The 21176-nt window shown below is 46.6% G+C and overlaps 2 protein-coding genes across 23 annotated transcripts in view; both read right to left on the reverse strand.

Moving 5' to 3' along the window:
* The window catches only part of SEC31A (SEC31 homolog A, COPII coat complex component), a 34759-nt gene extending 21176 nt beyond the window's left edge, over nt 1-13583 (reverse strand). For 10 of the 15 annotated variants that reach the window (XM_072037521.1, XM_072037516.1, XM_072037514.1 and 7 more), the window contains exons 1-14: nt 13161-13296; nt 12819-12901; nt 12330-12453; nt 10188-10386; nt 9156-9251; nt 8174-8314; nt 7476-7618; nt 6879-6978; nt 5734-5895; nt 5392-5544; nt 4084-4320; nt 3478-3552; nt 1249-1299; nt 372-449 (exon numbers count right to left, since the gene is read on the reverse strand). In XM_072037521.1, the coding sequence (XP_071893622.1) occupies nt 372-449; nt 1249-1299; nt 3478-3552; nt 4084-4320; nt 5392-5544; nt 5734-5895; nt 6879-6978; nt 7476-7618; nt 8174-8314; nt 9156-9251; nt 10188-10386; nt 12330-12453; nt 12819-12897 (1638 nt within the window). In that variant the 5' untranslated portion in view covers nt 12898-12901; nt 13161-13296. Of the gene's footprint in view, nt 1-371; nt 450-1248; nt 1300-3477; nt 3553-4083; nt 4321-5391; nt 5545-5733; nt 5896-6878; nt 6979-7475; nt 7619-8173; nt 8315-9155; nt 9252-10187; nt 10387-12329; nt 12454-12818; nt 12902-13160; nt 13297-13519 lie in introns of those variants that run through there. The other 5 variants (XM_072037519.1, XM_072037517.1, XM_072037515.1 and 2 more) reach the window with 2 other exon arrangements.
* Nucleotides 13584-14504: 921 nt separating this feature from the next.
* The window catches only part of LIN54 (lin-54 DREAM MuvB core complex component), a 34623-nt gene continuing 27951 nt past the window's right edge, over nt 14505-21176 (reverse strand). For all 8 annotated transcript variants that reach the window (XM_038178260.2, XM_038178262.2, XM_038178257.2 and 5 more), the window contains 5 exons: nt 20021-20092; nt 19059-19161; nt 18623-18760; nt 17742-17944; nt 14505-17301 (listed from right to left, as the gene is read on the reverse strand). In XM_038178260.2, the coding sequence (XP_038034188.1) occupies nt 17100-17301; nt 17742-17944; nt 18623-18760; nt 19059-19161; nt 20021-20092 (718 nt within the window). In that variant the 3' untranslated portion in view covers nt 14505-17099. The remainder of the gene's footprint in view (nt 17302-17741; nt 17945-18622; nt 18761-19058; nt 19162-20020; nt 20093-21176) is intronic.

A 21176-nucleotide genomic window follows, 5' to 3' on the forward strand; every position in this document is an offset into this window, starting at 1 on the left:
AAAGCAGTGATCAAAGACAAAAAAAAAAGAGGAATGCATGAGAGTTGTGGCAGCAGATCATTTAGTATGTGTTAGCTGAGTGTCAGAGAGAAAATTATGGCAGATGATGGTCCTTGGGTCTGGTGCTGACTGCACTGTTAGGTAATGAACACATTCTTCACTGCGACCAAAACCTGTCTGCGTGGCAGCTGCAACTGATGAGAAAACCCCGTGGAACTTAACAAGAGCCCACATTTTCCTCATTCTCAGTAACTTCTTGTATTTCCAGAAATACTCAGCAGCAGGAAAAGGCAATAAGATGAAATGCTCTTCACAGTGGTGAAGTAAATATGCAGTAGGCCACCAGGGTTAGTCTAGAGGACGACAGATACCTCTCCCAAGAACGGCTCCTCTGCAGCCTGGCCTTCATCCCTCTCGTTCGGTAGAGATGCATCAGATTCTGCGGGAGCCTTCAGCAGAGAGAAGATGCCATAAAATAAAAAGAGCCAGCAGAAGAGAAAGAAATACTCTGCACTGCAGAGCACAGCCACCTTCCAACCGATAGTCAGAGCCAGTCTGCAAAGCAGCAAAACACATTGGCAGCACACACACAAATATGACAAACATGGCAGAGGCCTCTATTTCCTTGCTCTTTACTACTGCACGGTATCTTTCAATCTTAAACACTCTGAAAACGTGCAGCAAATCTTTTTTTTCCCCCCTTAGGCCACAACAGATGACATCCAGGATGCGTAGGGCACAAGAACAGCACTCCCCACGGTGGACTCAGGCTGTTACTACAGGCAGCGCTTGCATGATGAGCATCATCTGCCAGGCAGGGCAGCATTACAGAGCCAACTCTTGGTCCTGTTTTTATTTATTTATTCATTTATTTATTTTAAGCCCAGGGAAGGTGCTGTTCTTGACACCAGCTGCCAAGCAGCAAGGCTCTGTCCTACCTCAGGGACAGCAAAGTGTGATGGTGGGTGGGATGTGGGCAGCAAAAGGAGGAAGTACGGGGACATCCCTGAGACCTTTCACCAAAACCCGTGGCTGACAGCCCATCGTTAGAAAACGGGAGGAGGTTTGAGTGGAGAAAAGCAGTCCTGCATTCGACACAGGTACCTTCATCCTACTGAATGTAGGGAATTGTTCTGACTCGCTCTGTCTGGGACAGTCACCAAGCAGAAAGGGAAGTCATTCTTCCTTTGCACATTACGATGGCATTATAAAACTACACGAGGAGTTAACACGTACGTCTTTGCTTACCTCTCCCAATTCACCGTCTGCACGACCCTCTTTATTCAGAGCTGACGTAATCTAAAAAGAACAACCAAGATTTATTAAGTAAGTGCCCGTTTATTTTAGGGACAGACTTCCCACCAATCTCTCCAACTGGCAAACGTGGCTACTTTGCTGCTTGCACAACAGTTAATACGAAGCTAGAGCCATTTCCTTTCCCAGCCTGGCGATGGATTTACTGCTAAGCCCTGCGTACCTCAAGCTCTGGTGGAAACAACAACTTCTCTATGCCTTTAAAGGTTTAATTGTTAGCTCAGGGGCCTCAAACCTCACTAGAGCTGCTGGAAACCACAGTAATAAAAACACTGTCAGAACATACAAGAAAAAACCCTCTGTCTGCACTGATTAGGGAAAAGGAAACGGTGATAACCTTGCTGGAACAGGGAACTGGTCAGGAAGCTGTGGTTTCAAGCACAGCAGGCGTATGGCCTCGGGGTAGAACTTTCTAAGGTATAGAGGAGTTAAATCCCCAGCTTTTACTGCTTTTAAAGCAAATCAAGACTCCAGATTCATTTTGGGGCCCTCAAAATGCCAATTTCATGTACAGAATTTAAAACACACGCAAAAACCCCCACATTAGTTGGGCGTCTAGAAGCCTGGATTTAGTAATGCTGCTAATTATCATCCATTGCCTTGAATTTAGAAAGTTGTGTTTTACCCCCCCTGGCTGGTTTTCACAAAAAAAAAAGGTCAAATAGCTAGGGATATATATTTTTTTTTAAAACCATTAGTATACAATAGAAAGGAGAAAACCAGTTCTTGGCTCACATATAACAATCCCAGCCTTTCAAAATAATAAAACACAACACCATGTTCTTACTAACTGGTTCCAAGAAGCCAAAGTCACTGGCTGTATTTTATTTTTTTAAGCTTTTCCTGCTCTATCAGTAAGATGAAAAGCAAGTTGTGATTCAGGAAAATGATGGGCTAAGTCCAACATCTCAGGCCACTCGATTCAGTCGTGTCCAGCTCTTCCCCATGGGCAGTGCCCATCAACCCAAGAGCAGCAGTGGTGGTGGACTCCCGTCCGCCCCCACAGTACCACCACTGCTCCATCTGTGGGAGCAGGACCAAGTAGCACCTGAGTATTTTAACTGCAAGCTGCTTTCAGAAGACAGGATTTGTCTTGTGCTTGTCTTTGAGTCACACCACAAAAATCTAGATGCTGAGGACAAACTGTGACAGATAACGTAATGTTTTTGCTAATCATAATGAGTTTGGCCCGGAAGCCATTTAATTCATAAACATGATGCCATTTTCACAGAGCCACTCTTTCAAAACAAACATTACATTGATACAACAGAAATGAGTCACACACTCAAATATCCACTGAATCAGACCTGATAAAGCATTCGACAGTTCCTAGGTACAGCACTGCCAGCAGCTAGGAGCCAAAACTCACAGCAAGTATCCCTGTGTACCACTAAGATAACCAAGCTAACTCCTAAGATGTACAAACTGCTTCCTGTAACCCAGTTTGCCTTTCCAAATGTAGTCATGTGTGATCTTTGTTTTCTTTCTTCCTAAAACCAAAAGTCACCCCCCACAAAAAGGGACTATCCAAGGTTAGCAAAGTAGTTAATGAAACACTGAAGGGTGCTTGCATGTTCTTCAACCAGAAAGCCTAAAACCAGATGAGATTCAGTGATACTGCAAAATCAAGATGTCACATATCAACAAAATCACACAAACTGTAACAATAAATATCAAAGCTTTGGATGGGTGAAAATTTCCCATCTGCAAGGGACACTCAGATGTAAACAGGCCTCGGAAGCATGTCGGGTGCTTTGGAATTCTTATTGTACAACCATATTGCAAGATGACATAGCTAATAAAACCCAGAGGAAACCGCAAGTGCTGTAAAAATACCAGAATTACTCAAGGTTTCTAGTACCCCCTGGAACAAAGGAATTCCTCAAATAACACAAATATTCACATCCGCCCTGTTTACACAGAGGACTGAGCACCACTGGTCTTACAGCTATTCGGAAAGCTGCAGTGCTGACAAACACTGTCTGATGAGAAACACACTGAAAACAGCCTTGTATAAAAAAGTTTCACATATGGAACAGCTTGTGGATTACCGGCAGAGGCTCCTGCAGTCCCACATGTAAATGATTACATCGATTGTACTTGGCAGATACAGCCACCAGCAGCAAAGCATTTAACACGAGCCCAGCTTCCAGGCACATTTACCTTATTCCTCAGATCGTCCTTCCTGTATCCCAACAGCTCAAGGTATTTAGCACGCGAATCTTCTTCAAAATTCACCTTAAATAAAAGTTACAAAAAATATATTTCAATTCATCATTTCCACACCCTCACCCAGCTGGCTTTTCACTTGACTGGAACAGTGACTGTGAATACTGAGATGGGAAAAAAAACAAAACAAACAAAAAAAATGACAAAGGTTTCAGTGAGCTGGGCAGCTGAGCAGGTAAGCAAGGCTTCAATTTGGTTAATGGAGGTTAACTGCCTGCAAATCTGCTTCACCCAGGAACCTCTAAATATTCACAGCAAGCAGTGAAAAGCAGGCACAAAGATGCAGTGATAGGGGATGACTAAAACACAGAACACCTTTCGCAAGCTGTGGCTTCTCCTATAGTGTCCCAAGGGCCCTGACCCTAGGACCCTCCTTCTGTTGAGTCACCCCTACCAACAGAGCTTAATGAGCACCATTCCCTCAGCCTGCACTTTCTGTTCCTAACCCCTCCTCTGCCAGAACACTAACATGCATAATAAATCATTCCTGCACTGGCTTTCCAGGTCCATGGGGAACTCCTGGACTGCTGTTATTGTTACCTTTAAGAAAGCCCACACATTCTTCTCAAAGTCAGCCTGGGCCATGTCAATTTTCTTCTGGCAGTAGCTGATGAAGCCTTCGGACTGCACAGCCTCCTGCAGCTGGTTGGAGCGCGCCAGGAACTCCTTCTCTGTAACAACCTGGCTCACGTAGACGTGGTGACGCTGCTGCTGCTGCTCGATGCCTGGCTGCTGCTGAGGCTTGGTGTTCTCAAAGGTAACCAGCTTGCCTCCAAACTGGAATTGAGAACACAGGTGACATGTGAAAATACAAGTATATGCAAACAAACTATGCACACACACATATGTATGCATGCTTTTGTTTAAGGCATATATGCTTATCATTCAATGGACAAATGGTCCTGGCATCAGCTCATGGTGTTCCTCCACCAGCACACGATGCTATGCACTGAAGCAGCTTGCTGGTAAGCGTGTGGGGTAAATGCAGAACACACTAAAGGATCCTATGCATCAATAAATACATGCTCGGGCACGATGCGTACCCTGCGTGTGGCAGCTGGTTGCAAGTCTACTGAGAGATTGGCAGTGAACGGCTTCATCACATGGAAAGAAATCCAAAGGGGAAAAAAAATGGAAAGGGCTCATATTATTTCAGTTTACAGCTCCAAGTTGATTTAGACATGGGTGAGATAATGAAAAAGCAGACACACACTGCTGAAAGTCGGGTAGTATTTTGGCACCGAAATCCATTTCAAGTGGACTGCCTAAAATCTTTAGGAGGTCTCTTGGGAAATGGCCTCTGAGTCACAGAAACAAGCCCTTAGTGGAGCTGAAGAGGAGGTGACTTTGCTCTTATAAAAAGCAGGGCCTTGCCAGGCCAATATCCACAGAGGAGCCTTGGCCTGCGTGCTGCTGCAGAGACCCCAGCTACCTCCATTAGGGCTGAGTTATTCTTCTCTGCAATGAGACAATACCTTCAAGCTGTACTGAAGTCTCAGCTACTTGCCCAACTTATTGTCCCCCACCCCCAAATTTGCGTTTTTTTTTTCATTCTAAGCAAACACCACAGAAATGCAGCAAAGCCTTAGTTCCCAAAACAGAAAAAACAAGTGCCTGGTGGGAACACAGGGCTTCCCAGCTGCTTTTTCCCAAGCATTTTTTTGTCATGCTTTGCCGACTGTCCCAAGCGCTCACTCCAGATGTTCCCACAAGCATCTCGGCCACCACAGCACTCTGGGCAAATGCTCACAAGGTGGAGCATGATGACCAACACCCCTCTTCCAGATGTACTTTGCAGGTGCTACCATTGTCTCGCTCCCTGCCCGGCCAGCCTTGGCTCCTGCTTACCGAGAACGATGCTCCCACAGGTCGCCGGATCCATTTGGGTGGCTTCTTTAGGGGCAGAACAACGCTCTGTGGGGCAGTCTGCTGGGGGAGCTGCAGGGGTGGGAGGGGCTGTCCTGTACCAAACGGATCCAGGTTCCCAAACGAGGACGAAAGCTTTGACAAAAATAAAAAAGGAGGGGGAAATTCTGAGACACCATCTCCGATAAGCCAAGCAGCCTCATTTTTTTTGCACTGGATTAGTACTCCTGCAAGCATGGAGTTGCAACACCCCCCAGAGGTTTCCCCAAGCCCATGCTTTTTCCTCTTCCCATCCACTTTTCTCAGCTGTGTGCTTCTCAATACCTGGTCCACTTGCTTCTGCCTCAACCCGTCCGTGCTGCCTCCCATGATGGAGTAAACGCTGATCCGCCCGTCAAACGAAGCGGCGGACAGGACGGCAGGGTTTCTGGGGCACCACTGGATGTCAAAGCACCACTGCGTGTTGGTCGGCAACTCATACAGCACCTGGGCAACAAAACCAAGTCCAGCAGATCAGAGCTTTTAGCAAGCACCATGAGCAGCAGCAGCATCTTTCTGTTTTCAAGCTGCTCCTCTTGCTCCACAGCAGCCTGCACATTACCCTACACACCGACAACAGGCAGAATGTGACAATCAGAGATTACCACACATCACTGCTTTATTTCCTCCTCCCATTAAATTTTCTGTTTAACTCACACGTGACCAGCTAGGCAGGCAGCATACGTCTGTGCTGCATGTGCAGCTACTGACTTTTGGGGGATAACTAGGAAAGTTAAACCTGTGCTCTGAGTAGACGGACTCTCCTGCCCTGGAACAGAAAAGCCTATGGCTACAGGAGGCATTTAACCACAAACTAAGAAGTTATTTTCCACTTGTTTAACAATTTTGTGCTGAAGAAACAAAATGGTAGCTGCCTTGCTGTCTCCTAGGAAACACTTTTACTTTAAATAAAAACATGAAGTGTGAGTCATCCGAACTCACACCTTCTTAGCAGCACAGCATCCAGCTTAGATCACACATTCACCACCCCCACTTTTTGTCTTACTCAGCTTTTGTACTTCACCCATGGCTGAATTTTGGAAACACGTATCTCCCTGTCTGCCAGGATTGTCTTGCCTACACTGCAAGCAAGAAGCCCTCCAACAGTGTCATGGTCTGGGGGCAAACACTCACATAGTTTGTAAAGAGGATCCACTCAGTTTAGTGACGTCCATGTCTATCCCTATTGAGATAGATGAATTTTCTGCACTACTGAATAGCTGCAGAAAAGCAGTAGGGACCCACGTGTAAGATTAACTATGACAGGAAGTGGTCTTGCAGCACCAAAACAAGCTCGGGAAGTGCATGTATCAACCACAAGTAAACACGGAGAAACACCCCACAGCAGCGTAATTCCTAGGACTGCAAACAAAGATCCATCCCCATCTCCTTCCCGTTCTCAAATGGTGAAAATTGTCTGAATACAATACCTCGCCTGTGTTAGGGTTGGAGCACAGAATTTTAGCATCCTTCCCACAGCTAAGCAGCAGCTCTGAATCTGCCATACTCCAGGCAATGGCCAAGATACCCCTGTGTGAAAAGTCACAGTGAAATAACAGATTAACATAAATGAAAAATGGTTTACACAGAGCATGTGTTTAAGCAAGTTGGTACTGTATCTGAGCATTCCACCTCAGAATGCCCTCCCCCCTCCTCCCTCTGTTGTAAGAAATTGTTAAATGTTATCAGCATTTGATATATTGAAATAGATGCTGTTTTCTGCATGAGTAGCTCTAAAGGTCCAGCCACCATATAGGAAAATTGAATTCAACACTCTCTGTAGGAGAATGTTGATACCAGTGTACCAGAAGGGTGTGTTTGCCTTTACAGCGTGTGCAAACCTGTAATTATTATTATTTTTTTTTTTAAAGCAAGCTTCTGCTACTTCTTTGAAGCTCCCTCTTGTACAGCATAAAACAAATCAAGAATGTCAGTTTTTTTCAGGGGGAAGGTGTTTTTAATGTGAGGCCTGGTTCCTTCCAACCAGCAGGCCCCATAAAAGGAAGCTTTTCTGTCTTCTTTCATACCTTGTGTGGCTTTCCAGAACACGCAGTGGAGAGGAGGCAAATCTAAGGTCCCACATCTGAATCACAGGCAATCTGTCGTCCTCCGAGGCCAGGACCATCTGGGTAGCAACATCGGGGTGCCATGCCAGGCCCGAGCAGTGCATCTGAAGGGTAACATTGTGCCACAGCACAGGGTAACTAAACAGCGCTAGAGAACAGAAGACAACCAGCCTGAACACGTCTAAGCGTGAGGAGAACAGGGTCTTCAGCTAAGTGCCAATCTGTGGCTGTATTTCTGGGCATTGTTTCTGACTGCGCTCAATGTGGGACGCTCTCCTTGTTTCCATTAGTAAGGAGAGCTGCAGTTATTTCCCCAAGGCCCTCTCAAGAAGGTGACTTTGTACTGTCTTGTCCAAATCCTATGTTTTAATCTAAGAACGCTGCAAAAGCATCCATACAGAGCTTTTTTGCTAAATTTAACTTTCATTGATATTTTAATAAAAGCCACCATCAGGCAGAGACTATCCCTGTGGGAACATCCCATCACAACCTGCAATCCCACGATGAAGCCAGCCTATTGTGCTGCTGTTATGTCAGGGACCAGGTATGTGAAACACGAGTTAGGAAGCTTATCAGAATCAGAGCACAGTGACCAAGCAGCTATTTCAGGAGCCCCTGAAGCTGGAGCTCCCCGCGCGTCTCCTCCAGAGCTAACTCACCCGGTTGTTGTGGTCACTGACTTTGATGATGGGCTCGTTCTTCCTGAGATCCCACACGGTGGCTCGGCCACTGGGGCTGGCAGATGCCAGGATGTGCTGGACCTGCCTGTTCCAGGCGATGCAGCTGATGTCCTCGAGGGGCTGCCGGGCACACACAACAGCCTGTCACACCCTTAACAAAGCAAGGCCTCAAAATGCTTTCTTCATGGGCCTCGCTATATAACGTGTTTGCAAGGAGAGTCACCCTCGTTGATAAAACGCAACATTATTCTAAGACTAAAAGGGGTACTTTTAAAAACGTATTTGCAATTGTGCCACGTGAAGACACCAAGCAATGCTTGTGCAGCTGGTGAAAACTGCAGTTCTGGTGTGGATAACCAGCTCTGCACACCCCACGTTGCTGCAGGGGAACGACAGCAGCCTGTTCCTTGCAGGGGCTGCACACGATGGTACTGACTGGCACAGCACTCAAGCTGTGCTCCCAGAAAGGCAGCGGTGGTTGGACATAATATTTAGACGTGATGGAAGGCAAAACATTGCACTGTCATAACCAACGTGCTACCATACATGCTCACTGAAAGCTGCTTCAGCTGCACCTACAGAGCTCTCCTGAAGGGACACGGGCTCCTGCCATAGCAGAGGCACATCACACGAACAAAAATACCCACTTTTCAAACCCCACAGACTAATAAAAGCCCATTGCAAGCACCAAAAGCCCAATTTTCTTGACCTTTCAGGAAGCCACTGGGGAACAGTATGTGGTAAAGCAACATTTTCACTTACTTTAATAGGAAACAACTGTTGTACAAGGACTCTGACAACCATTGACAGAAATGCAGTTCATCACTAACTACAACTAATTGCTTTCTATCCTAAGCCTCTTTTTTTCCATATAGCTTCTTTGATTTTAATGAGCTCTCAAGATACATGACATTCATGCTTTTCATTAGTTTACAGTACTTAACAAATACCAATCTCGTACCTGCGTCTTCACTCCTGGAGTCATCGGCGTGGCAAAATTATTCAAGTCCCAGATATAGATTTCAGACTCATTAGCACCAGAGGCCACCAGATTAGTCTGTAAGACACATTAACAGACACTAAGAGTATTTTCAGCATCAGCTTTCACAGTCTTAGCTGCTAGGAAGCATCAGATGGACAAGACTGTGCCAATTTCTCATACGAGCTCAGGATATAGCCTTTGGTTCACACAGAGCAGCTTAAAGGAAATAAAAGCAGTGTTTGAGATGCAGGGGCCACTGGATGCCCTTTGATTGCATCCCATGTCTGCTGACCAGCAAGTCCCAGCTTCATAACGGCCAGAAGAGGAGAGGAAACCATTCGAGAAGACATAATGAACAAAGGATGGCCTTGCTGAAAGCAAGCGTCCAGGGACAAAAGTGCTATTTAGGAAAGGAAATCAACTCCATTGACTTGCAGCTGGAGGGGGCTGAAGAAAAGCCAAGCCACTGTATCTACAAGGAACTGAACTCTCATTAACGATGGAGCAAGCTTGCTGATTTTGAGAGCTGTTCTGCCTTAAGAGACATGTCACAGGGTGTTTGTTCTGCCTCCCTTTTCCAGTGAGGAGATTTAGAGATGCCAATGCCATCTCCCTAAAGGGGACACCTTAAATTGAATGTCACCAGAACAAAGAGTGACAGCCCAGAGAAACGTCACAAGGACAAAATCAGCACATCCTATGGGAATTGAAAGGGAAGACTGGTTAAAGCAGCACAGAAAACCACCTGTTTTACAGAGGCTGAGCTAAAAACGTCTGCATCATTGACAACATCAAATTATGAGGGGAAGGAATCAACTGGACACCTACAAGTCTTCACTCCCTCTCCTGAGATGCCAGCAACAGGACAAGTTTGTATTAACGAAGATGCAAAGAGCAGATTTAGGTCAACCTTCTCAAGGGCTGGTAAAGGTACAGCTACGTATAAGGTACTAGCTTGTTAAGACATGTCACTCATCCATGTCTGCACACGTCAAACAGCAGAAAACCGACCTGGAACATGTTGACATCAAGCGCTCTCACAGGCCCTGTGTGCTTGTCTTTCTGGGCGATGATGACCTCGGTGTCTCCAGCTATGATTTTAGCTGGGTCATACAGAATGACGTTCCCGTTCTCACCCCCCGCAATCAGGACTCCAGAGACTCGCTCGCCTGTGGTCATGCTGTGCGGCCCCCAGATCAGCTTGTGGTACCTGCAAGACAGACACCCACAGGCTACAGCCATCGTCTGCCAGCTTCACGTACCCCATTTTACTCTGCAGGATGCAGCCTGGCGGGAAACCTCTGCTACATGTGGCCAACTATTTGTACAAGGGAGAGAAAAATCAGTGGAGCTATTCAAAAATTCCAAGTCCTTTTCCTTGTAGGTGCTCCTGGAAGGGCAAACTTTGCTCTGCTGTGCTGGATGCTCAGCCAGTGGCTTGCTCACATCAGACACGTGTCACTTGGACTGCAATCGAGCTTCCAGGCTGAACTGGAGGAATTAAATACACTTCAGGAAATGTTTTCAAACCGTTGTGTTCATCCACAAAAAAAAAAAAAAAAAAAAAAGAAATTACTTCAGCTCCAACTTGCTAAATAATCAAGACAGCATTCCTGCGTATTCAGCCATGCAAAGCACGGCATTTTTCCATGTGGAACACCGCGCTGCCACATGGCAGGTGTCACCCGAGCAGAATGCAAACCCACAGGTCTGGAAGGTGGTGACGAGTTGCTTGAGCCCTCACTGTGTTACTACTCAACTCTTGTTTTATACTGGATTATCTATGACTGATTTCTTCACAGCATATCAAGCTCGGCATGTTAAAATATATGCTGGGGAAGGCCAGACAAAGAGCACGTGCTGGCTGACAAACGCTGTAAGCACCAAGTGCTCAGCAGCTCAGAGTCAGTGGTCACTGTCCTGCCACAGCACCCAGGTTATGGTAACGGTGTGCTCATCCACACTGCAAACCAAAATGGCACACTGCTTTTCATAGTTCTGCACCTAACTATGCCAGGTTAGAACAAGCAGGGTGAGGAACAGGCTATCAGGGCACTAGTAACACACCACCAGCAAGATTTAATGTGTAAATAACCTAAAAGAGTGCAGAAAAGGATGAGGAACAAAACAAAAACAGAATTAACTGTGCCATTACTTTCCTCTTGCCCTTTGCTCTTTCCAAGATAAAGAGTGGTTCTACAGAAGCAGCGTCACATTTTCCACAGGAGGACAGTTAACAAAATTTCTTGCTGAATCCATCTTTTCTGGATTTGTTCGCCCAGCCATTTTCATTTGCCGTATACCAAAATATGACCCGACATGTACTTTATAAGCTAAGGCATGGGCTGTTGTCTTAAAAAAAACAACACAACAAAAACCTCCTTTGAAATGTTGTGACTTGTTTTCTGGGGGCAAAAGTCAAACACTTGTGCTGTTCACCAAGAGAAGCGCTTTTAAAGGAGCTCTACGTCCTCCTGGCCATAGCAGGTAGGTTCTGAAAGTCAGTAAAGCAAACGCCACTTGGCAAGCTTTGACTAATTTCAGTCACATTTAAAGCAAGGGAGAAAAAATCCCGGAGGCTCAATGTCATCGTTCTGCCCTCAGTAGATCTGCAAGGAGCGTCAGCACCAGCTCTGCCACAGCTCAGGCATAAAGCAGTCTGGGCCCTTGATGGCTGTTCCTCCTCAGCCCTGCGTATCAGAAGAGAAACAACTGCAGGGCAGGGATTGTGAGCCACAGCAGCACTCAGGCAAAGCGTTGCTGCAGGACTGACAGCAGCCCTACACCTCCTGCTTCCTCCTGCAAAAGCCCCTGTAACTGTTACTTACCCGAATCTGGAGAACATCCTGAAACAGGGCCAATTGATTGTTATAAACAATCTTACTGCGTGCAAATGCAGCAAAGACCTCATTGCAATCTACTTAAAGGCAAGACCTAACTTCTAAGGCCCCAGGAGACTGCATTTGGTAAAAATCTCACAAAACAAACTTAGATCTTTAGGCCTCGAAGTTACTGCTCAAGAATTGAGAACATAGCCCCATATACGTGGCTGTAATGATGTCCTTCAGCAGAGCGTCTGTCCTCAACAAGCGTGGCCAAACCCCACGCACCAGCCCTTCAGTGCAAACCACAAACGATGACCCCATGGCTCACCTGTGAGAGGAGGAGAAGGTGGCACAGGACTTCATATCCAGCGAAGGGTCCGCTAAGTCCAGCTCGAATATTTCCAGGGAAGCACTCGTGCTGAAGGTTGCATCCAGCTGCTGGGCCGACGTACCTGCAGAGGAGCGGGCTCGTCAGTGAGAAGAAGATGCTATGCAGAAAAGCAGCATTAAAAAAATCACACTTGCCAAAAAGACTCTGAGAAGCAGTCAGATTTCTGTCTGAGCTAGATTTTGATATAGTTTTCGTTTTTATGGTTGCCTTCAGTGGGTTTTCTGTCCAGCGTGGATACAAAAAGCTTTGGGAGAAGGTTCCTCGTCCCCTGAGGATGGGCAGAAAGCCACGGCAAGGGGCAGATAAGCAACCAGGGAAGCGTCCCAGCAGCCAGGGTTGCTGTCACCTCGCCCTGGCACAGGGGACAGGAGGCTCCTTGCCACCCACGGGCAGCCCCAAAACTCACCCCCGCTTCCTAAAACTTACCCGTGGCCAGGTAGATGGGGTGCTGCCCGGCAGGGCTCCATGCCTGCATGGCCGTGCGGTCAACCTCCTTCAGCTTCATCTTGCTGGAAGAAAAAAAAACACGAAAAGATGAGGATTTAGGGGAAAAAGGGCGTCTGTGGCAGGGCGATGCTCACAAAAAGGGCAAAACGGGGCGGCTGCGGCAGATGGGGGGGTAAAAACACAGGGGCAGAGCCCGGAGCCGCCCCCAAAAGAGGAGCACGACGGGGAGGGGAGGGAAGGGGAGCCCCGCCGCCCCCAGCGTGACTTCGGAGGGGGATTTGGGGCGAAAAAAGGGGTAAACGGGGCCGCGGCGGCTCTCACCCGTCCCGGGCCCGCTCCAACGTGGCAGCCCCGGCGCCGCCTCCCGCTTCCGGGCGCTGCCGGCGCCTTCCGGGCGCTGACCGGGGCGGCTCCGCCTCTGCTCCCGCGGGGACCCGGCTCCTCCTGCGGCCCGCGCCTGGCGACAGGGGACAAGGGGACAAAGGGACAGCGGCGTCAGCGGGGGGCGGCGGCGGGGCGAGGGGGGCAAAGGGGGAAGGCGGGGAGGGGAGGGGAGCCGCCGTCCTCAGCTCGACAGCGGTCGTCACGGCGTGTCGGGATGTGAACAGCAGTGAGGCTCATCACCGGACAGCGGCTGCGGGGAGCGGGGCTGGTTGTCGGGGCGGGGGGTGTTTGGGAACCTGGGCGCAGCCCGCAGCGCGGCGCGGCTCGGGGCCATGGCACCACCCGCACCCTGCCGCGGCGCGGCGGGAGAGGGAGCGCCGCGCTCCCGCCCCGCTATATATAGGGGACGGCGCCGCGCCGCTATTGGCTGCCGCCAGCAGCGCACGCCATTGGTTGCGCAGCGGCCCCGCGGATTGGCCTCCGAGCTGGCTTCGCACCGCCCTCCCTCCCTCCTCCAATGAGATAGCGGCGGCGGCTGAGTGAAGGCCCGTCAGCCAATAGAAAAGCGGGACGCGGGGGGCGGGTGCGCGGCGGCGGCCAATGGGCTCCGACGACCGCGAGCAGGGCAGGAAGGGAAGGGCGGGAGTGCGGGCAGCGCTTCCGCCAGCAGCGTGGCGCTGGGCCCGGTTGTGCCCGGAGGGGGAGCAGCCGAGGGGCGCCCCCCGAGCACTGCTCCCCCTATTCGGGGGCTGCACCAAGCCACGGGCAGCTCTTGCTCGGCAGGATAACCCCACAGGCTATTAGCTGTGTCCCCAACCAAGCCCAGTCACACACTGTTGCTACCTTGGGTCACACACTTGTTCCCCAAAAAGGCCGAAGCTGACCCAAACTGCACATCCAAACTGCCCCGTGCAGCCAGAGGCTCCCCAAAAACATTTACCTGTGAGTCTGGCCCAGGGTCCTGCAACCAGCTCCATATGGCACCCGGCTAGCCCCAGGGATGTGGCACACAGGCTCGGTGGTCCAGCCTGGCGGATTTTTCTTTGCTCAACTCTTGTCCTGCAAACGCTACATTTTTCATTAAAAAAAAATATTATTTTTTAATTAAAAAAGACCACCCAGAGTTTCTCTCTGGTAGGATTCAATCGCATATTGGGAAGCCAAGCCCGTACTTGCATCGCAAGAGAGCCTGGCGCTAACAGATGTATTGATTTTGATACTTCAGTGCAATTCTTTAGGATGTATTCGTCAGTGCTGAAGGAAAGGAGTGCAAAAAGAGTGTTTACAGAATAGTATAAATGTTTATTTTTCTTTGCGATTTATCTGACTGTTTCATTTTTACAATATAGAAAAGTGTATTCTTTGAATAGGTCTAGTAAATATAAATTTATTTTTTCTACTTTCAGATGTAAACAGAACTAGAAAATGAACCCTTGCCCCGTTCCCAATTATTTTCATGTAACTGGATGGGCTTGACTGTAAATCTTGTCCAGCAGTTTGATTCAAATGGCTAAGGAAGTACAAAACCCAATCCATACGTATTACGCCAGGGAGAGGGGAGAGAGGAATCCCAGCTTAATATTGGAGAAAGCTTGTTCAAAGTAAAACCAAAAAACCTAAGAGCATTTGATTGCACCTTCAAAGTCTTTACAAGTAAAATATTCTCAAGCAATGCCATCATACATAATTACAACTGTAATCTAAATTTCACAAGTGTTTCTGCACACTGTATATAAATACACATCACAAAAGGTGCAATTTAGAGTAAGACACAGAATATATACAAAATTAACATGGATTGAAGTCTAAACAAAAGAAGGCATATTGCAATCTGTTTAAAAAATAATGTACGTAGTTATTACTTTATTCACTTACACTAATTTACATTTATACAAGTCTTACTGGACATACTATGTTAGCTCACTAGAAGTAAACTGAGTATCTGCCCTACCTACGTGTAAAGTTACCGTACTGACGTTTAATAAACCCAAGTCTTAATTATGGAAAGCAGATAGTTACTTACATGAGAGATGGATTCCTTTTTCAGAGATTTGCACTATCAGACCTGCGGTTTATGCTGAGGGAGATGCTTCTACCAGGCAAAGCCCTTCAGTGACCAGCAGGACACCAAATTGGCCCACCGCCCAGGGCCTTCATGTTCCTGAGCCACCCTGGGAGGGGGGCAGAAGGAAGCATGGAGGACAGAGGGCCTTTTGCTCACCACGCGGGGCCACAGGGTGAAGACAGGGAGCAGAAGCCTCTTCCTGTCCTATTGCCATCAGACACACCTGTAGGTGCTCGGCTCTGCTGCACATTTGCCTGGCCCCTATCTTTTCCCAGCTTATCCCCCGCCAGAAAACCTCGAGGAAGAGCTCTGCCACATCTCTGTGCTTACAGCTTTACATGAAGAATGCAAAATCCTTTTTGGAAAAAAAAAAAAAAAAAAAGAAAAGCCATCTTGTTCAGGCAGCAATGAGACAGTCATTACAATTGTTATTGACATTCACATTAGGTAAGTAACCTACCACGTTGATTTTGCAAATATATTCTACTATCAAAAACGTGATCTGAGATGGCCTGTAACAAATACTGAAGAAAATCCCCTGCTCCAATCTACACAGAGCTCTAAAGTGATTTGTGTGTTATGTTGGTATATTTTCCTCCTTTTGGATCAAAGGATCCATACATTATTTTGGCAGCAACCTTGATTCTGTGCTAGCATCCTCCCCCATCACCGCACTCTCCATCATTCAAAACAACGCCTAAAAAGCCCTTAGCCAAATAAACCACCAAGATACTGAGAAGCAGCAGCATGGAAACACACAACCAGGCTGAATGTAACCTCCACCTGTGGTCACAGGCCAGTTAAAAGCCAGATTGTCTCAAGTGTGGCTCCATGGTCTCCTGTGACCTCAGCTCCTCGGGCTTAAACACTTCTCCGGGGCAACAGCTTCACCCTGGAAAACACAACGGACTGCACATCCCTCCCTGCAGCGAGGGATTAGGCTCCTGCAGGCCTCTGAACACACAGCTTCACCCAAGCAACAGCACCTACCTGCTGCAGTCAGCTAACACCACACGCTGGGCAGACAGCTTGCCACTGTGGCACAGCTGCTCTTCCACACTTTCAAGAGCAGGCCACCGTCAGCCTATGAGTTCCACCTTAAAATACATCTGAGCCCTCATCCATGATCATACAAAAAATTCCCAGTTATCCAGTTTGCCTCCAAATTCCTTGCGGTCTGCTCAAGTGAGATTCTCAATCACTTGTCCAACACTAGACCTGCAAGCAATCCCCGTGTACTCGCCTGCATATTTCATACTGCTCTGTGCACTGAAGAAGCATGCTGTGTTACGCCCTACATACAGGTACCACCTTCCCCTTAGATGCTCCTTTCCACACCTTGCCTTTTAGAACTAACTTCGACACACAGATACCTCTTCACTATGAGCCTGTTGCCAAAGTTTCACCTGATTCTTGCCATCATCTGCATTTTCCTGTACACACAAAGCAATGCAACTCCATATACTGTAAATAATATATATTATAATCATTTATATATGCCCTTCAGGCAATTATTTTGAGGGAAAGGGGAGAAAACAGCTATTTTTTTTTTCCCTTAAGAAACCCAAGTTAAAAGCTGTACATCAGGAAGAAAAATTGACCTTTAGGCATCATCTTACATAGAAGAGGATTTAGTTAAGATTTAAAAGGCTCTAAATCTTGATATAAAATATTCTCTTGTTTCATCTTCTGCAAATCAATTTAAAACAAGCACCAAATTAACAAGTATTAAATCCTCTATGCCAAACCAAAGTGTCCCTGTGCCTTAAGTGTTCTGTTCAGTCCACTTCACCGTGGCTCTTGTGCACGCGTCAGCAGTTCATGGCACAAGGGTCACTTTTGGACTTGCCCGCAGAGTTAATCACTCTCATCAAACAGCGTCCAAACTCCTCCAGGATCATGCGCTCTGCCGCAGCTTTCGACTTGCCCAACTTCTCAGCTTGCTCAGCCTGCGCGAGAAGGCATTCACACGTTGCATCGGCCACCTCCTTGGTTACAAATGTAAAGGGCAGCCTGAAACAAACAAAACCAAAGAACCCACTCACTCCAACAGGCAGTGAACACACCACAGCAGCAGTCAAATGAACAGACAGGCTGGTGTGCTGAATGCCTGTCTCCACTGGGAAACATGGCAAAGCCCATTTGGACCTGCCCGGCTGCACAGAACAATTCTCCAGCTTTCAGCGGAAGCGTGGCTCAAGGTTTACAACCACCCAGTAAATGCGACATGCATAGTTCATGGTTCCTGGCAGCACATGGGTAACCATGCTTAGTTACACGCTTGAACATAACCAAACATGGCACACACTAGGTTTACAGGAAACAAAGCTGTGTGAACAAAATGCTCCTGGTCCTACAGCTTAGGTGACATTTGAAGATGACAGGGATGTACCTGCTGCGTATCCAAAAAAGCACATTAGAACCAGGCAAAACTGCAATCTGCATTAACTTACTTCCCCCCACCACTGCTGAGTGCTGGTGTTGGCCTTGTTAGGAGATCTGAGATCTGGGAAGATAACTTGGTCTTTGCAGCCGTCTGCTGCTGGACCCGAACTTCGGCAGCATCTGCTAAATGCATCAATGTCTTGCGCTCTGGGCTTTCTTCAAAATTTTTGCAGCCAATGCATTTGCATATGGAAGAACACATGATTTTTGCCTGAAAGAAACAAACAGAATGTGAGAAGCCTGTCGCAGCTTTGACACCCTTACTGACCACCCACAGGGGAAAGGTAATCCTGTTTTAGCCTGTTTGCAATTAGCCACCAGCAGAAATCCTCAGGTAGTCCTCTCTTTAAATTCAAGGTGAGATGCCTTCCCAGAATTTATGCTTGAATCCAGTGCAAACAGTATCCCACCCATGCCTTTCTTTCCCAATCTGCTGTTTTCAGCAGAATTTAAGTAGATAAACTATGAGACAGGTCAGTCTGCCACCATATCTGCATCCGTAGAGTGATCAGTTATCTGATGCAACACCAACTTTTGCCTTTGGCTTCCACATACATGTTCCATCCCAGAGTGTCTCTGCAATGCTGCAATAACTACTTGAGCTCCTAGGGATGTGGTGCAGGAGGTTTCTTTTAAAAATATTGCTCTTCAGTAAAGGAGAGCTCCAAGCCTATGTTCAGAGTTATTACATGGTTTAAAATTAAACTCTGATGGCAGAAGTGATCAGTCTTGCAAAGCACATGGCTTTCTACGTGTAAACTGTTGGAAGAAAAGATAGACCTAAAACTATTACTGCAACATGACAAAGAGCAAAAGACAAAGCACAGCAGCAAAATTGCAGCACTGAGAGGAAAAACCAGCATCTTTAAGACAAGATAATACTTCTTACCTCATAACATTCACAGTAGTTTTTGAGACATCCCGAGCGTTTACAGTTACACCCTTTGCTGTGTCGCCGATCTGATTCTCCTTCCTTTCCTTTACCTATTTTGGGCTTGAAGGCTTCAGGGTTTCTGTCAAGGCAGGCCTGTCAAGGCAGACCCAAAGGGTCAGACAACACATGTAGGGAGTAGACGTTACAGATGCAACACAGCAGCTTACATCTTGCAGAGGTGGGAGATCAGGGTGTTACACACCCACCTGGCCCCATGTGGTGGCTTCGGAAGACACCAGCTATTTCTTTCACTCCAGCTATCTTTGAAGCAAACTAAAATGCCTGCTGTCCCATCACGCCGCTACTCAGCAACACACCAAAATCTATACGAACAGGAACAGGCTCTTTCCTTCCATGACATCAGAAAGAGAAAAAAAAAAAGACCCCTCACCTTTATTGCTTTTTGCCTATCATTTTCATGGTCCAGGTTGTTATAACAGTTTGTACAGTTGCAGTTATTGCAGAATTCACCATTTGCAAAACAATCGCAGTACCTGAAACGGAAGACAGACAAGGCATTTATAAACATGACCGTTACCTTGGTGTTACTGTTGTTGGCAGCACCAGACATTTCTGGTCTGGTGCCCGTGCATATGTCACCCTACGCTGAGCTCTACATGGACAAGGTGTCTGTCTGAGCTGATGTTCAGACAGCTCAGGTCCTCAAAGCAGCACAAGAAGCTAATAGGGCTTGGCTCCATGACAGTCCTTGGGTGGTTATCCTCATAGGCAGTTCCTGACCCTGTTGGTTCAAGTTAGCCTTCAGGAGCTCTCATACAGTCAAAAATCCTCAACTTAAAATGCTTTTACATCAAATTGTTACAAATGCACTCAATAAAACAGCAAAAGATTTCATGAAGATGATCGAGCCTTAGACCTAGCAGTTAAAAATCACTTGCCCATTCAAAAGTTTAGAACAAACAAATCAACTATCCCTGCAACCCAACCAACCATAAAAAAAAAACACACACATATAACAGCTCAATTTTGCTGAAGTACTTCATATAGCATGGCATTACTCAAGGGATTTGCAAAAGCATAGTAGATGCCCACTGATGATACTGTGGGATGTCATGTCACTCCCAGCAATACTGCAACTCCAGCTGCTGAGTGGAATTGGTTCTACCACACACAAGGGCACATTATGAACCCCAACATTATGAAAGGGTAGGGTCCATACAGCTCATGAGTTACATGAAGGCACATGCACTGGGACATCTCCCACCAGTGTCACCAGCAGCTTTGACAATCTAGAAATAACATTTCTGACGTTCCTAAAAACACCACCTTTTGATTCTTGGCATAAATATGGTGTCAAAAGATAAGGCTTAGCAACAAACAAGATGTACTTACAATTTCAAACATAGAGACTTTGTACAATTGCAAGGCTTCCGGGGGCGATTTGCAGATTCAGAAGGAATAATTCTGTAGAGGGGGGAAAAATGTATCTATTTATACACTATTTAAACATCTATTGCATCTATTTACACACAAAACACATCTATTTATACACACAGTTCTATTAGTTTCAGTTTCTTCCTATTTTAAATTCAAGTAAACGGTTGATGATGAAAATTCTGAGAAGTCTTTATGTTCCCTTGCCATTAGGTTCTTGGCTGATGTAAGTAACTATTATATATAGTGCATTTCCAACCCAGAAAAAGCTGGGTTATTTGTTGCAAATCTGTCTGCATGTCTTAAGTAGAAATGAAGCTTAAAGCTAGAGGATGCACTACAACTGCAAATGGCAGTCAGAGAAAACTTCCCCAGAACCTGTCGTCACACAAGGGGACTAAGTCCAAAAAAGGTTCATAGATTAAGATTGTGCCTTTACCTTTGAAAAACAACAACAAAATTGACTACACCTAGAACAATGGGCAAGCAAGCCAAAACACGGCATTCAGCTCAAAGATGAGTTTTATATCAAACACAGGCTTTAACTGCTCTTAAAAACTAGGATTTTGTGTCACTAATCGCTTTTGATGAGATTCATTCCATCCCTATCCAGCAATTTCTGCACTTAATACCAGGGAGATTAAATCAAAACCATTCATTTGGATAGCTGCATCTGGATTAAGGATTAGTTTGCATCACAGTTTAGGTTGCAGCAACAAAAAGCACCTTGGCATACACAATTTCCAACAAATAATAATGCAAAAGGACAGTGCAGAACAGCTGAAAGCTGGCTGGGTCAACGCAGGGAAAATATCCCACATTAGCTGTTATTTTCATCTTTCAAGTAAAAATGCAATATTGAAAACAAACAAACAAACAAAACCAAAGCCTCCTATTATGAACCATTTTGGGCTTCAGATGCATTTTGAGGCTTGGTTGGATTTGTTTGTGCTAAGCATCTTGCTCCTTTATTGACCAGTACCTCTTTCCAGCAACGTGGAAAAATAGCTCAAGCCTGTAGCTCCCAGGCTCTGATGCAAAATTAAGCACAAACATCAACAAATTTTCAGGTCAACTTTCTGCCATAGGAACAGAAAACAAAACCAAAGATGGT

The sequence above is a fragment of the Anas platyrhynchos genome, chromosome 4, assembly GCF_047663525.1.
Source record: "Anas platyrhynchos isolate ZD024472 breed Pekin duck chromosome 4, IASCAAS_PekinDuck_T2T, whole genome shotgun sequence".
NCBI lineage: Eukaryota > Metazoa > Chordata > Aves > Anseriformes > Anatidae > Anas > Anas platyrhynchos.